This window comes from Siniperca chuatsi, linkage group LG21 (genome assembly GCF_020085105.1).
Source record: "Siniperca chuatsi isolate FFG_IHB_CAS linkage group LG21, ASM2008510v1, whole genome shotgun sequence".
In the NCBI taxonomy this organism is placed as follows: Eukaryota; Metazoa; Chordata; class Actinopteri; order Centrarchiformes; family Sinipercidae; genus Siniperca; species Siniperca chuatsi.
The window spans coordinates 10,911,372-10,927,516 of record NC_058062.1 but is presented as its reverse complement, the minus strand read 5'-3'; the positions used below and the strand labels follow the sequence as shown (position 1 = coordinate 10,927,516).

The 16,145-nt window shown below is 42.3% G+C and overlaps 1 protein-coding gene across 10 annotated transcripts in view; it reads left to right on the top strand.

Moving 5' to 3' along the window:
- sdk2a (sidekick cell adhesion molecule 2a) overlaps positions 1-14,925 on the top strand; it is an 84,268-nt gene extending 69,343 nt beyond the window's left edge. For 2 of the 10 annotated variants that reach the window (XM_044181793.1, XM_044181791.1), the window contains exons 25-46: positions 1,072-1,309; positions 1,409-1,524; positions 1,744-1,933; positions 2,315-2,413; positions 2,557-2,751; positions 2,849-3,050; positions 3,183-3,286; positions 3,574-3,644; positions 3,784-3,919; positions 4,149-4,205; positions 4,658-4,759; positions 4,874-4,989; positions 5,119-5,305; positions 6,792-6,929; positions 7,556-7,738; positions 7,870-7,995; positions 8,109-8,273; positions 8,366-8,506; positions 9,714-9,882; positions 12,232-12,400; positions 13,475-13,521; positions 13,760-14,925. In XM_044181793.1, coding sequence (XP_044037728.1) covers positions 1,072-1,309; positions 1,409-1,524; positions 1,744-1,933; positions 2,315-2,413; positions 2,557-2,751; positions 2,849-3,050; positions 3,183-3,286; positions 3,574-3,644; positions 3,784-3,919; positions 4,149-4,205; positions 4,658-4,759; positions 4,874-4,989; positions 5,119-5,305; positions 6,792-6,929; positions 7,556-7,738; positions 7,870-7,995; positions 8,109-8,273; positions 8,366-8,506; positions 9,714-9,882; positions 12,232-12,400; positions 13,475-13,521; positions 13,760-14,192 — 3,384 coding nt within the window. In that variant the 3' untranslated portion in view covers positions 14,193-14,925. The remainder of the gene's footprint in view (positions 1-1,071; positions 1,310-1,408; positions 1,525-1,743; positions 1,934-2,314; positions 2,414-2,556; positions 2,752-2,848; positions 3,051-3,182; positions 3,287-3,573; positions 3,645-3,783; positions 3,920-4,148; positions 4,206-4,657; positions 4,760-4,873; positions 4,990-5,118; positions 5,306-6,791; positions 6,930-7,555; positions 7,739-7,869; positions 7,996-8,108; positions 8,274-8,365; positions 8,507-9,713; positions 9,883-12,231; positions 12,401-13,474; positions 13,522-13,759) is intronic. The other 8 variants (XM_044181794.1, XM_044181795.1, XM_044181796.1 and 5 more) reach the window with 8 other exon arrangements.
- Positions 14,926-16,145: the final 1,220 nt, after the last annotated feature.

Below are 16,145 nucleotides of genomic sequence, written 5' to 3'. Positions count from 1 at the left end.
TAAATGATGACTTCCTCTATGACAGTTGCCTTCAACTTAATTGACTGACAAGGATCCCTCTTATCACGAAACCTCAATTTAGAATTTAGCACACTTTATTATGACTTCATTGTGTACTGTTCTTTAACTCTTGGGGCTGTTATATGATGAATACAGGCTGTGGCACTGCTAATGTTTTGGAAAGCTGTATGCACTCTGTCCTTGATTATTGCTGCTTCCTGCGTCAGCGTTTGGCCAATGTATTCTTCGCTACATCTGTCCATTATCATCGCTGTGCCAGTGCCTGAGCAGTGCCAGGCAGTGAGAGAGACAGAGGCAAGATACTCCTGCAGCTCCTGCCGGATTATAAAGAGTGCATGTTACCTGGATTTAAGAGCCGAGGGGTGTCAGCTATGTGATATGGCTCTACAAGTTAATGACATAGCTCAATGATTGTGGGCCTTTTCAAAAGCTGGGTGTTAAACTGTAATAAAATTTTGTGGTCCACTTCATGGCCGTGGAAGTCTTAGTCTGAATCAAGGCCACATTAATTTCAAGAACACTGGCACGTTCATTGAAATAAGCACAGTACGAATTTAGGTAAGTCTGCCACTTATCAATTATGTGCATGTGTCAGTGTAAGATGTACTGCATAGAGAGTCTGCAGTAACTGACTCTAACTGAGTAACTGAGTGACTTTTACAGTGATTGCAAACACCCTCAAAACACACTTTTGCACAAAAGTTAATTTCAATATTAATGTACTCAAATCTATATTGCAGCCTTGTCTTTAATTGCCTTTCAAGAGCTATATTACCTGCTAAAATAAAAATATTTATATATTAGAATTACATTATTATTGATTTAACTGATTTAGTGAATGTGCTATTATTTTAAGACAATGGAGTAGTATCACATTTAGACTCTCTTCCCATATTGCTTCTCATCGTTCTTGACAGCGCCTCTTAGCTGGTGTAAAATCACTGTAAAGTACTACCTCTCATGGCTTACTGCTTCATTATGCACTCAGTTATCATGTCATTTATATTGTTCTCGCTTGAACTGGGGGAATAAAAAAAAAAATCATCTTAGCCTCTTCCAGAATGGGAGTACAATGGGAATCCAGATCTTGTTGGCTACCGGGTCCAATACTCTAAAGCCGGGTCTAAAGGGGGAGTTCTCTCCCATGTCATCATGGACCGGCTGGAGAGGGAGTTCACTATCGAGGACCTGGAGGAGTGGACGGAGTATGAGGTCAGAGTTCAAGCCATCAATGGTATTGGCTCTGGGCCCTGGAGCCAGCCAGTCCATGGCAGGACCAGGGAGTCTGGTGAGGAAGGAAATATGTGCATACACATGCCAAACACACACTTAATCACGCTGGTGTGCTTGAAGTGTGCTAAGCTACATCCTTTACCTCTTACTGTAGTGCCCTCCAGCGGTCCCACCAACGTGTCAGCTTTCGCCACCACCTCCAGCAGCATCCTGGTGCGGTGGGGGGAAGTCCCAGAGACTGACCGCAATGGACTCATCCTGGGGTACAAGGTCTGCAGTCAACAGTCACCCCCCAGCTTATACCATACATCTGAAAATTATCTCAATTTCTGTATAACAATGATATGTACTAAGATCAATATTTATCAGATTGTGTGTTGCTAAATTACTTTGAATGTTATAACAATAGTATAAATAAATCTTCCTGTTACTTATTTCCTCATCACCTGAAAAGTCATCTAACTGTATAACATTCCCTGTGTATTTCAGGTTGTGTATAAGGAGAAGGACTCAGACACAGCTCCCGACTTCTGGACAGTGGAGGGCAACACCAGCCACAGTGTCCAGCTGAGTGGTATGGGCAAGTACGTCCTGTATGAGATCCAAGTCCTAGCCTTCACACGTATAGGAGACGGAAGGAGCAGCTCGCCGTCCATTTTAGAGAGGACCCTGGATGATGGTAAACATATCCATCTTGTCAACCTATTAAATCTTGTTGTTGTCTTTTATTATTATATTTTTATCTAAACAAATAAAAAAATAATTTCACTATGCTGAGATAATTTCACTTGTTGCTAATCAATTTGTATCAAGCATTTTCTTGCTTAAAGTATATTTTTTGGCAAATGATTGAAATGTTCTGCCCTATTACTCCTTGCATGAAGAAACATGTCATTGAGGGTTTATTTTATCTTGTCTTGATAACAATTTGATAATAATTGAATAGTGGCCCTGCATTTTAAGATGTATATATTTCATTGATCTAGTTTTTATCACTAAATTTATGTCACATAAAATACTCTTGCCTGATCTGTCATTCTGGTAAATTTATGTGTGGTAGTACCAGGCCCTCCAGTCGGCATCCTCTTCCCAGAAGTCAGAACCACCTCAGTCAGGCTCATCTGGCAACCTCCTGCACAGCCCAATGGCATTATACTGGGTGAGTTTACAATATACAGACTTTCATCTATTACTTTCATCTCCATGTACTGTTGTACTTGATTTTGAAGTGCGGCCCGAATTGATGTCTTTGCTCATCCTTTTTTATGCATGACTTTATATTGATATTACTTGTCTCCTTAGCCTATCAGATCACATACAGAAGAAACTCTTCAAACAGCAACGTCGCCACCGTAGACGTGCTGAGTCCCAGCGCGCGACAGTACACAGCGTCTGGACTGAAACCAGAAATGGTTTATGTATTCCGCCTCACTGCTCAAACACGAAAGGGTTGGGGGGAGGCTGCTGAGGCTTTGGTGGTCACAACAGAAAAGAGAGGTAAGTGTAAAATACTGCAGCTAAAATATATTATTTAAATCATTCACCTCTAAATATTAAGTTTGAGAGTGGCTGTGCGTGTGTGTGTCCTGTTCAGCCCGACCCCAACCAACGAGCCGTCCCGTAGTGCCTCAAGAGGAAGTCCATGCTCGCAGAGTGCTGTTGTCATGGGAACCAGGCAGTGACGGCCTGTCCCCAGTTCGTTACTACACAGTCCAGTACAGAGAGCTGCCTGACAGCAATTGGACTGTCCACTCTGCATCCGTCAGCCACGAGACACACTCCTACATAGTGGACAGGTAAAAGCTAAGGCCCACTTTTATTCCCCTATGCTTCAGCAGTTTTTATTATTCACTCAGTCAGAAAATAGAAGTAGAGCAGAACATGCTGTATATGACATACAAATTGCACTTTTTTTTCTCTCTTTAAAGGTTAAAGCCTTTCACTTCTTACCAGTTCCGTGTAAAAGCCACCAATGACATTGGAGACAGTGAATACAGCCAGGAGAGTGAGGCCATCACTACACTACAGGATGGTAAAAACTTGTGACTGCTGTAATTAGACATGGACCAAACGTTGCCATGCAGAAGAGTCATTATCCATTGATTTTCTATTTAGTTGTACAACCCTTTTGTAATTGTGTGAACATGCCTTTACATCCATGTTTTGACTTTGGATTTTCACAGTGAATACTTTATGTCAACAGTGCATGTGTTTACTCTCAAGCTGTTCTCTACCAGACTGTTTGAATTATATATCACTCTCCTCAGTTGTGTTGGTTTGCTAACACCAAAATTCATTTTTTTTTCTTATCTTCTCTAGCCCCAGACAAAGCTCCAACAATTCTGTCTGTTACACCTCACACCACCACATCCGTACTGGTCCGTTGGCAGGTACGCTGTTGAATTACTTTGTTTTGTGAATGGAAGAATGAACGGTGAAAGTGGCATTTATTGGCCGGAACTAATGGGGTTTTTTTGTGTTGTATGTTTGTTGAATACTTGGCATTAATCAGACCTTGTTTCTTTGTAGCCTCCCTCTGAGGATCACATAAATGGAGTCCTGTTGGGGTTCAGGGTCAGGTACCGGGAGTTACACTATGACCGGCTACGCAGCTTCACTATCCGCACAGTTAATAGTCCCTCTGCCAACTGGGCTGATCTCACTGGTGAGTTAACTTTTTCACTGCTTAACTACGTCTGGTTATATGCAGAAAGGGGTGCTACCTGGAGTCTTAAATCTACAAATTTTTTACATCCAGTATTGCTTTGATGCTATTGGTAAGGTCCGCAGTGTGTTTTGTAAAATAGACAGTTAATACAATATTGCCACTCCTTCTCAATCCTGTGAACTACTCTTGTTCTCCCAACCCTGCCCATCCTCTATCCAAACTGCAGCTCCTTACAGCATCAGGAACTTGACTGAATCCTCACTCACCCAATATGAACTGGAGAGTAAGTCTTATATCTCCCTTTATGACTCTCTTCCATCACTCTCCATCTGTTTGCATGTCATCTGTTATATTGTACTTCCAAAATATGCCATTTGTCTGATAATTTACAGCAAGTGCACATTGTGCCATCCTCCCACTCAGCTGTATCCGCTGAGGGGCCGCCGCTGATTCTTATGATGTGTATATGACTTTGATCTCTCCAAGCTGCCCTGTCATTATTTCAGTGTGTTTTCTTTCTTTTTAATCACTGACATATCTTCCCTGTGTCCCCACAACAACCCCATCTTTTCATCAGTTTGCCTTACAATACCACCCCTCCATCTTTTTGTTCAATTTGTGATGTTGTCTTGCTACGGGCATCGCTATGACTGTGTGTCTCTCTGGAGTAACTTCTTTTTGCTCTTTTATCTTAACTGTTCTATTATAATTCTGCTATGGGTTCCCTCTTTGCAGATTTGAGTAAACACAAACGCTACGAGATCCGCCTCAGTGTGTACAACGCTGTGGGGGAGGGTCCCAGCAGTGCACCACAGGAAGTGTTTGTTGGAGAGGCGGGTATGTTTCTTCTCTTACTGTGTAGCATGTGTGTTAGTCTACTTACCTTTAATCTTTATTTCTTAAATGTTAAGCAAGTCATATGAAACACATTTACACTCTGCCCCTTTCTAGTCCCAACATCCCCTCCCCAAAATGTGGTGGTCCAGTCCTCAACAGCCACACAGCTGGATATCACATGGGACCCTCCTCCTCTGGATGCTCAGAATGGGGACATACAAGGTTACAAGGTATCAATAATGTGTCTTTTTCTGTGTTACTGCAAACCAGCCAAACTTACATCATGCCTTTCTTATTTTTATATGTTCATTGAAAAACATATGAATTCTGCACCCTGAACTCTTTTATTCTGTTTATAGATTTATTTCTGGGAGTTTCAGCTCCAGAATGAGACGGAGCGCCTGCGTACTCTGTTCCTGCCGGAGCTTGGGGTGAAGCTTAAAAACCTGACAGGCTACACCACCTACATGATCAGTGTGGCGGCCTTCAATGCTGCGGGGGATGGACCCCGCTCCCTGCCCACCAGAGGGCGCACTCAGCAAGCGGGTGAGTCACAGTAAATCCAGATGTGATTGAGGAGATGTTCAAAAGACCATTGACATTTATATTGCAGCTTCTGCCAACTCCATGTAGCATTTCATGGTCTTAGGTGCTGTATGTCTTGCCTTTATCTGTCTTCCTCTGTCATCTGCACAATGATACTGATAACCGTAATGTTTATGGTTCTCAGGTGCTTGTGTAGAGTAGTAGCTCAAGGTTAGTCCTCTCTTCAGTCACAAAAGATGCCTACAAAAGATGATGATGAGTGTTCTCATCTTGAGTCACTCTGTTACACAAAAATGCAAAGTGGCACTGAAGTACTGCAGCTTTAAGACAAATAATGTAAGACCTGCTCCTCCTGTTCACCAAGAACTAGAACATTTGTTGCTAAAGAGTTTAGTTTCATCCTATGAGATATAGTATAAGAGATCAGAGTCTTCTTGGCACCTCCTCCAGGACAAGCCATGGGGGTGGAAGCCTAATGACAGCAGAGGAGTAATGAATACAGAGTGCGGGGGACACATGTAGATTAGTTTTTTGGCCGCAACTGCACAAAGACGTCTGTATTTACCAGCTAGCAAGAGTCCCTCCTCTGTGGTTTCAGCACAAAAATGGTTTACAGTATACATTTCTCTTGTCTTTTCCGCCCCCTTGAAGGCTGTGACATTGGCAAGGAATACAAAGTGCTGAGAACTTAAAAACACAGGCAGGAATTTTGGCTCTCTGCACCACAGGGCACTGGGAAGTGAGCCAACACAAGCTTTTGTGAATTTTATGCAGAATTGCGCCGAAATCCTGACACTTAGCTGGATCTGGGTTGGGTCAGCAGGCAGAATTCTCACAGCTCTTGTTCAAGGTCACAGCATGGTTTTGCACACTCTTACGTCAATTTTGAGTTTGCTTTTTAGTGACTCATTTGCTTAAACAGTCTGTACACCATGGTACCTGTTTTTACACGCACAAAACATTTTATTGTTCATGCTCTGTTAAAGAACAATGAACAATGAAAGCGCTTTCATTTTTAATCTCCTGGTATTTCTGTTTCATGCCATCTAGCATAATGTGATTTTGTTTTTCTTCTTTTATGAATACATCAAATTGCCTGCAGGAGACTATGAGTACTGCCTTTGGATTTCCCTCTGTTTCACTGGTCCAATGCAATTTGTGTTGCCTAAGTAGCTGCAACAGAAGCAACTTAACTAGATGAAAATTACGATTGCAACATATGAAAATGTCGACTGAAGAGGAACGTCTAGAATGAATGACATAGATATTGTTGAACTTCAAATTGCTTGATTTAAAGTATTATGTATAAATAATGAGTTTATTCATTTTTTTGTATTTATGTGGGTACCAGTTTGTGCTTTAGTTACAGAATTCCAACAATTTCATTGCAGTTTGCAGTTTTGCAGCTGAGTATGCAGTGTATGTAGTGTTTTATCTCAGTACTGTGAAGAGATCCAACTGCCATCACCTCTTTCTTCACCAATAGCACCAAGTGCTCCCAACTTCATCCACTTCAGTGAGTTGACCACCACTTCGGTCAACGTGTCCTGGGGAGAGCCAAAGCAGGCCAACGGCATCATTGAGGGCTACCGCCTGGTTTATGAGCCCTGCACTCCAGTTGATGGTGAGAAACTCTGCCTGGAGCCTAATAACTCTGCCATGTCTTGACATTCCTCAGCTGGCTTTCTCAGACAGTGATTTACAACCTCTTGCTTAGTTACCATATTCTTTTTAACTCACGCTGCTTAAGCTCATGCTCTAATCTGTTACAGATGAGTGTAGGCCCTGCAGTAAAATATATGGCATGGCTAATAAAATGTGTTGGAATGCTCTGGTGAGACTTTGCGCAGCTTCATCTCTCACTGAGAGAAACATGGCTAATAGTTGGCTAAGTGTGGTTGCCTGGCCCCGATTGTCAAGTAATTGGGAGCAGAGGTGGAATGCTGATCTGAGGCTGCTGTGGTCCCTCGGCTATCCACTAATGGACCCAGAGTAAAGCCGAACAGAGCAGTAAAGACAGGGAATATCAGTTGGTCTATTATAAAAAAGGTCCTGGTGTCTCTTCCAATCTGGATATCTAGCAGGCTGCTTGAATAATCAACCTTTTTCTGTCATATGGGTATATGAGTGTGTCTGTCTAGACTTCTAACTCTTTGTTGTGTGACTCTATGTGTCTGATCATATGCACAAAGCTTGGCTATTTGTCGCTTGTAGAAAGCAGGATCTAGAGTCTTAGTGTTTTCTGTACAGACTCCTCTCCTCGCACTCCAGGTGTCAGTAAGATAGTGACAGTAGATGTGAAGGGCAGCGCTCCCCTGTGGCTTAAGATCAAAGACCTGGCTGATGGCGTCACCTATAACTTCCGCATCCGAGCCAAAACGCTCACTTATGGCCCCGAGGTGGAGGCCAACATCACTACTGGGCCTGGAGAAGGTGGGACTCTCTAAATCTGTAGTGTATTACTGCTTTTTTATGATGTCCATGTCAATAACAATCATGTAGAGTGCCTTCTTCACTCATAGGAGGCCATTTTTTCTAACTATGCACGTGTTGGTCTTCCCAAGGAGCGCCAGGCCCTCCTGGAGAACCCTTTATTTCTCGGTATGGCCCTGCCCTCACACTGCATTGGACCAGCGGTGATCAAGGCCGTGCACCCATCACGCGATACGTCATCGAGGCTAGACCCTCAGGTGAGCCACATACGTAAACAGTTTCTGGGTCCCAATACCTCAAGTAGTCTTTCGTATGATGACTACAACTTTGATTGTCAATATATTTATATATTTTCTCATCTTGCCTTTAGATGAAGGATTGTGGGATATACTTATCAAAGACATTCCTAAAGAAGTGACATCCTACACACTTAACCTAGACGTGCTACGAGAAGGGGTCACCTATGACTTTCGCGTTATTGCAGTCAACGACTATGGCTATGGGTCACCCAGCGCCCCCTCCCCCTCTATATCAGGTACTTTTAACTGAAAAATAATGCCACAGTGTGTTAAAAAAACAACACTTTTGTTTTGGTTTATTAATGTCTGTTATTTGTTATGTGTTCAGCCCAGAAAGTGTCTCCGTTCTATGAGGAGTGGTGGTTCCTGGTCGTGATCGCTCTGGTGGGCCTCATCTTCATCCTCCTCCTTATTTTCATCCTCATCATCCGAGGCCAGAGTAAAAAATACACCAAAAAAGCTGATTCAGGTAGGAAACACGACTGTCTGCTAAACTCGCTGCTTACGTCTATTGCTGCAACTTAAGCTATCGACTGGAATTTGTCTTCCTCTTGGACAGCTCTGCTGAGAATTGCATTTTAATGATTGCACATCCAAAGTCTATTTTAGAAAATGGGAATGCGAAGGCTTACACAATTAGACAAATTACCTAGATTTCCTTAACATTGTTTGGCTGACAGTGGAAAGATGAGAGTAAAGGTTACCGGTTAAACAGCTGAAATAGGCAGGTGAATAAACATTATTGTTCCTGTTGAACTGCAGTGAGGATCAATATTGAGATAAATGGCTTGGCAGTGGTTTAATGCTCAGGTCATTAGTCAAACTGAGAGTAATTATATAACTACAGCACTAGTGGTTCTCACACCACTGTATCAAGAAGCCGATTTTCATGATTGTGAATTATCCCAGGTGACACTGCTGCTCTTAGAAACTCTTTATCAGAGTCTCTGTCTTCTAACCCAAAAACATAAGATAGGGGAAGTTAATCAATGTTAGTAGACTTATTGTTAATACTTCACATTATAGTTGGCAAGTAATCACAGTGAGGGCATCTGGGGCTATTTTTTTAGACATGGTCACCCAGCAGCATGGAGTAACTAGTAGTGGAGATGGACAGAGTGGAGAAATGGGAAGGAGGGAGATTTTGGGGGGAAAAGTGAAGGGTCAGGTCAAGCCTTCCTAAAGCCTCGTACTAGTGACTTTTTACCTTAGTCAGCATTTAGCATGGTGCCAAGGTTACCAGGGTCAGTAAACAGGGCTTGGCGAGACCAGTTCAGACAAAGACTGTTTGTGTGGGGACACAAAGAGGGCTTCTTAGCCCCTCTCAACCCCAACCCAATTTTCTCAGCCATGAAGCTGGTGTGTCCTACTGATAGCTGTTTGTTTTACTAGAGGCCAGGACAGGACAGTGGGCCTGACTGTCTGACTGACTGACTGACTGATGTTTTACCATTGTAGTCAAGAAGAAGTTTATGTTTATGTTTATGCAGTATACTGTATATAACCTTTTGTTTTTTTCTGTTTAGAAAAATTCAAGTTAACTGTTAAAAAAGAGCTATGTGCAAGTTCAAGCCTGATACTTTTTATTGTGTTGTGTTCTAATTCCTAAGACTGAAATTGATTTGACTGAAGATTTGTGATCACAAATCACTTATTTCATTCCACAACCCACACAGTGTCATCCTCATACCCTTGTCCAGGCAACCACTCCAACTGCACAGCTCTGCCTCTGACCCATGGAGAGATGGTACGCCTGGATGAGGGACGCTTCCCAGCCCTGGAGCTTAACAACAGGCGCCTCTCCGTGAAAAACTCCTTTTGCCGCAAGAACGGCATCTACACACGGTCAGTTACAATCACTGCAAACATGCCATCAGTCATACAGTGACAATCAGCCATGGTGTTCAGCTGACCATTGCATTAATTTCCTGCATACAAAAAGATTCCACCTCTCAAACATATTGTTAACTCAGTCTTGTCTGAGTTTCCTATTGCAATTCAGTGTGTTGCTTATGATACTGACAGGAATTAATAATGTAGTGTAGTGTGTTCCCCTCTTCCCTCACAATAGTCAGTCTTGAGAGAACAAACAGAGCCTCAAGGAGCCCAGCTGCTGATTTGAGCCTCCTTCCGCTCCCCTCGTTGATATTCAGTGTTTCTGTGAAGCAACAATTTATAGGACGGGACAGCACAATACCAGCTAATTAGCATTCATGAGCTTCTGCATGTGCTCTTTGTCTGTCCATCGCCACTTTAGACAAAGGGTGCTTATGGGTCAGAGCCGGACATTTTCTTTTGGCCTTCAGCCCAGAGTTTCTCTCGAGTGCAGTGCTGTGAGAGCTATCTCAACATAAAGTACAACTCCGTCAGAATGAGAACATGTCCTTCTGCCCGTCAGCAGGACTTTGGCAGGCTGGCTCTTTGGTAATGTTTAGGTAAACATTAGATAAGAGGGATTTCACAAACTCTGCGGCACAAGAAGCAAAGGGAATGTCCTGTGTAGAGACATGGGGCACACATTTGGTGACTGGGTGGATGGTCACGTGTTTGTGTTGGGGGAGGAGAGTTCAGAGTCTGCTTCTTGTCACAGCAAAAAAATAAATAAATAGATGTTTTTGCACATTGCTGTGCACATTATGGTGGAATGTGCTAGAAGGGGTGCATTAAGGGCAGGGGAATATGTGCTGTTTTCTCCTTGACCAAGGAGGCCAAGAAGGGGATCAAAGGGTCTTGCTCCCTCTCTTTGAAGAGCTCTAGTCTGGTACCAAACTCTTTGCTAATGATCTGTGGACTAAGGAGGAAGAGTGGGAGGGCTCCCTGTGGGTTATTTGAAAGGGTGAAAGAAAGAGGGATGAGTTAGACAGATAAGGCAAGGGGGAAAATACAGTACTCCTAAATAATTCAAAGCTCACTGGCAGCATTTTGGAGTGTGATTGGTAGCAGGATCCATTACCCCTCCCCTAAGCTCACATGGTCCCATCCTTTTAATGTCTGACTCAACCTTGTCTGAATTCTAAATAGATGGTGGGGGGGTTCCACAGTCCGCCCCCTCACGTCATCCCCTTTAACCCAGAGGAGATGTCCCTTTGTTGTGTCAACCCTTTCATGGCCGTTGTCATGTTGTGTCTTTTAAGCTTCCTGTTCTTGGCATTCGCAGTGATTTAGCTCCCGCATATATCTCAGTACATATAAATTTTTATTTGAGAGGTCGTCAAGGTTGTCTGCTTTATGCCTTAATATTACACTTTATTACACATTTTATGCTCGTCTATTCTGCCCCCACATACAACGTTTTCCATTCCGGATCATTTAAACATTTACTTTCATTCCTAGTTTATATAATTCTTCAGTCTTTTTCTGAAACCAACCGAGCAAACTCTTCCCTTAATGCTGTGTTAGCCTGAGTTACATACTGAGCCCACTGATGTAGCTCAGTGATGTGAGGGTATTGGTCCAGTTTTGGCCCTCTGAGCATCCAATTCAATCTCAGCAGACCTTGAACACAGCAGCAGTCATTACTGCAGAAGAAGAAAAATAATTGTCTGCACAGATGTTTCTCTCCGCTTCACTTTATGGACTTAATGACTGGAGCCAAAAAGAAGCTAGGGGTCTTTTTACTTGACCTGCACTCATAAAAGAACTTTATAATTATCTGCTGAGCTCAGGGCCATGCTTAGTTACACAGCTTTTCTGCAGGAGGTCTCAATCTCTGACTGACTCAAACTGTACAGTCATTCAACTCTAATCACCACAAAGAATCCTTTCATGAAGATGCTCATATGTTATATGCTCATAGGCTGCTGTTTGTGCATTTCATGACGATTGAGGTGAGCTGAAGTCATGCAGAGATCACTCTCCACCAAAGCTCCAAACTGACACTTTGAAAAGATCAGAAGGAAATAGCAAAAGAATAAGACCAATTTAATCTCCTCCCTGCTCTTTGCATGTTAATCCCACTGAACCCCTCGTGGGGTGTGAAACTTCTTCTACATTTTTAGAATGATTTTCCAGTCTTCCATTAGTCAGTGGTGGTGTCAATCCCAGGAATGATCAGGCTTTCAAATGTGTTCTCATAGAAGAGAGAGCTCTAGAAAATCTGTTTGAGTGATGATGATGATGATCAAATGAAATGTTTTTTACTTATATAACCTAGCGCTTTCTCTCAGTTTCTTTCCTTTGCTTTCTATTTCTCAGAGACACACTTTCTCTGTCTCATTTTCTCCAACTGTCCAGGTCTCCACCAAGACCAAGTCCTGGAAGTCTGCACTACTCAGATGAGGATGTCAGCACTAAGTACAATGACCTGATCCCAGCAGAGAGCAGCAGTCTGACCGAGAAACCCTCTGAGATATCTGACTCTCAGGTAAGCAGCTACCCTGGCTTGCAGCCCATATCCACTCTATGTCTGGAATAGGTAATGAACTTAAATTAGAAAGTAAAATTCAACTGTTGGAAAAGTCCTCCAGGGCAAAGTCATAACCTTTCCAAACTCAAAAAATACTTTTCTTATTCCACTTTCTTTTACTTTTATCACATTCACTGTCAACCTCCATTCTTTTTTTGTCATAATCACTGTGTTTCTAGATGCAAAGACTAGATAGCTGTCTAATTATGAAGCGGCTTTTCTGAGGACAGTCAACAAGACAATCTGCCTCAAGTGGATCACCTTGAAATGAAATACCCTCTGTTAGCATAGGCCAGTCATGGCTGACATCTCTGGATTTGAGTTTGCAAACTGATTTCTCCCATGGGAAGGAAGCACTGGGCTGATTCTCATGTCTAGTGTCTTGAAATGTTTTCACAAGTAATTAATTTTCCTCAAACAGGAAACGTTGCATTAATCTGGGCTGCTGGGTCTCAGTGTGTGTGTGTGTGTGTGTGTGTGTGTGTGTGTGTGTGTTTGGTATAGGGAGGTCCAGTGAAGAAGCAGGGAGTTTAGAAGCGATGAGGGATGATGAATACAAAAGGCAGAGAAGCCGATTGTAGCAGATCGTGAACATCTGTCTTCCCACACTCGCGCTGGGTCTCCCTGGTCAATTTATCTGGTACCTGCACAGTCAAAACATTGTTCAACCTGGTTTGAACAAACACTGCTCTCCTGGGAGACACAAACTGGTGTTATTCTTTTCCTCTGCATAACCTCCCACTGTTTACCTGCCACTTTTACAAATAAATGGTGCTTCAACATCTGTTAAGCTGTAGTGTCTCAATAGAACAGTAGATGGGCAGGCACTTGTCAGGCACACAAATTTGTAATGTTTGCTGTGAGAGTAAATTATTTAATTTGTTTTTACTGTTTGTGTCTCTCAGCCAGTTCAGTGTGCTGGAACAGCAACAGGATTCACCCAAATAAACATTTGGAACTTACAAAACTGATGGCTTAATATGACAACGAAAGCAAATTAATCCTGTAACCATTGTCTCTGTCCAATTCTAGGACACTCTTGTGTACACTTATCACATGTGTGCTCCACAGAGCTACGGGTGAGCTCCTATGTGTGAAAGATGCTTAATAGAAATGATTATCTGCCCCATAGAACTGCACATGGATTAATAGATTTCCAGTTGTCTCTCAGTAGATATACCCTGCTGTGTTATGACTCAGTATTGTGCGTTTTGACAGTACTCGCTTTAGAGTTAGCTGTCATTATTCTCTGTAGTAGACATCCTAAACATATGTCTGCTTAGTATCTTCTAACTCTTTTTCCTGATTGACTCACAGGGCAGCGACAGCGAATATGAGATGGATCAGAGCCGGCAGAAGACCCACTCCTTTGTCAACCACTACATCAGTGACCCCACCTACTATAACTCCTGGCGGCGGCAGCAGAAGGGCGTCTCTCGTCCGCCGGCGTACGGCTACTCCCAGCCCGAGCCCCTGGTGGAACAGGAGTCACGGCAGCACCCGCCACCCGTGCCCCCTCTACCACCTCTCCTCCCCCAGAGCGCCCCGTCCCCACAGCCCCAGTGCCAGGGCCAGGGCACTCTGTTCAGGTCTAAGGGAAGCCGGACTCCCACCCCCTCCCTGCTGTCCTCTGATCCCCCCAGCCAGCACAGCACCCTCTACCGGCCCCCCAGCAGCCTGGGCTGTGCCGCTCAGGCACCTACCGCTGGCTTCTCCTCTTTTGTTTGACACACGGCTCTCCTTCCAATAACAACAGGACCCTGAGGAGGAGTCTTTGATTTTGTTGTTGTTGGTTTATTTGTATTTTGCTCTTTTTTTGATCTTTTGTTGTTTTTTTTCTGTCTAATTGACAGAGTTGTTGCTCAATATTAAGCATTGCAGGCATCTTGAATAGCGTTTTCTCCTCTGTGAAGAGTGTGTGTGTATGATTGTGTGTAGCGTGTATGGTTGGTTAATCCATGTGATATGTATTTTATGAAAAGACAATCATTTGAAAGTTTTTATGCATTGCTTAAGTAAATTTATTTGAAGGTACAACCATGTAAACAAGGAACAACAGAACCTGATGTTCCGAAAAAAGAAAACCTTGTTTTAAAAACACTGTGTTATTGTTTAATATGAGAGCTTTATGGAAAAACAACCACCTTAGCACCATATAGGGAATGGACCATTTGGCTTGCTGAGACTGGACAATGGAAAAATCCACTCTGATGGAATAATGTGATGTTTGGACAAAGGACAAACTGATAGTGAGAATTGGACTCTGAACTTGGAGAGAGGCACTAGTGGTCACTGTGACCCTCAGCTGCCTTTGAGTTTCTCACTCTGCCTAATCATTGTTGGAGCTGCATTATGTGTTTGCTATATGTACTTGTCTCATATTGTTTACCAGATATTTATATCAATCAGCTTCAAGCTAAACATTTTCAGAACATCACTAGTGACAATGTTATGAATCACATTAAAGCATTGTGGCACCTTTATAGTAGTCTGGGGAATGTGTTGATTCTGTACTGGTACTCATGTCAGTAGATTTACAAACTAAGACAACTTTTATAATGTGCATCCGTTTGCTTTTATGTTACTCACAGAATATGACTGAGGACCAAAAGCACAAATCTTCTTGGTTCAAATTATATCATCCCATCACAACCACATCACAATATTATGCTATTAATGGCTGTCAAAGAAGTACAAGAATAACTGTCTTTGAACAGGTTACTAAGGCATAAAGAACATTTGAAAAAGGTGTGATGAGTTAGCAAAGTAGGCTTACTACATGTTTACCAATGTAAGAGATCGAAACTGTCATGTTATTTTCACAACAGAAACCAAACTGAAAGCTCTAATATTCAAAAATGCAAAAGAAATAATAACGAATGTTTTTTGTGAACACTACGAAAAAAGGCAACATGAATTGGTCCCTTACAGACAGTAAAAATTCAAAATAAGAAAACTGATATTATGTATTCTACAATCTCGGTTTATTCACGAGAATGATGGACAACAACAGGAGACAGGGATTATACATGAAATGCATCACTAAGGATCGTCATGTGAGATTATATGTGTTCAACATGTTACAGTGTAACATGGCATTGATATGATGACTGAAAATGTGTTTTATGCTCACAGTACATACGTATACACATTATGATGAGATGTTTTCTACAACACTTTTGAATATGCTGGATCTTTAAAAGTTGAATAGGACATTGCTGTGCTGGAGGTGGACCCTTTGTGTATAACTTAGACAGTTGGTCCATAATATCATCTGTCAAATTTCCAGTGTTCACATCACTGTATGCATCATGAAGGAAACATTATGGACCTATTCATGGTAGCTCTCCAAAATAAATTATTCTATTTTGTAATGGTGTTTTCTTCATGCCTCATCTGAATATTTTAGAATTTTATACAGAATAATATATATTGGCAAATAAGGCAGGTGACTTATAATTCTAACATATGAGAAAGAGTGGTAAAGCTTTGAAACAGTGGTATAAACAAAGGGTCTTAAAGCAAATAGAAACCACATCAGACTCTGCAGACAACTATTTTTACAGACAGTCTTAAGCAGACATATTTGCATGGTCTGTACGGCAACATGATTATAGGTGACACTTGATCCTACAGTGCTGATTCTCTCAGCCACAACAGAGACATAATGCATAAGAGCATGAGTTACAGGGAAGAATTTGAA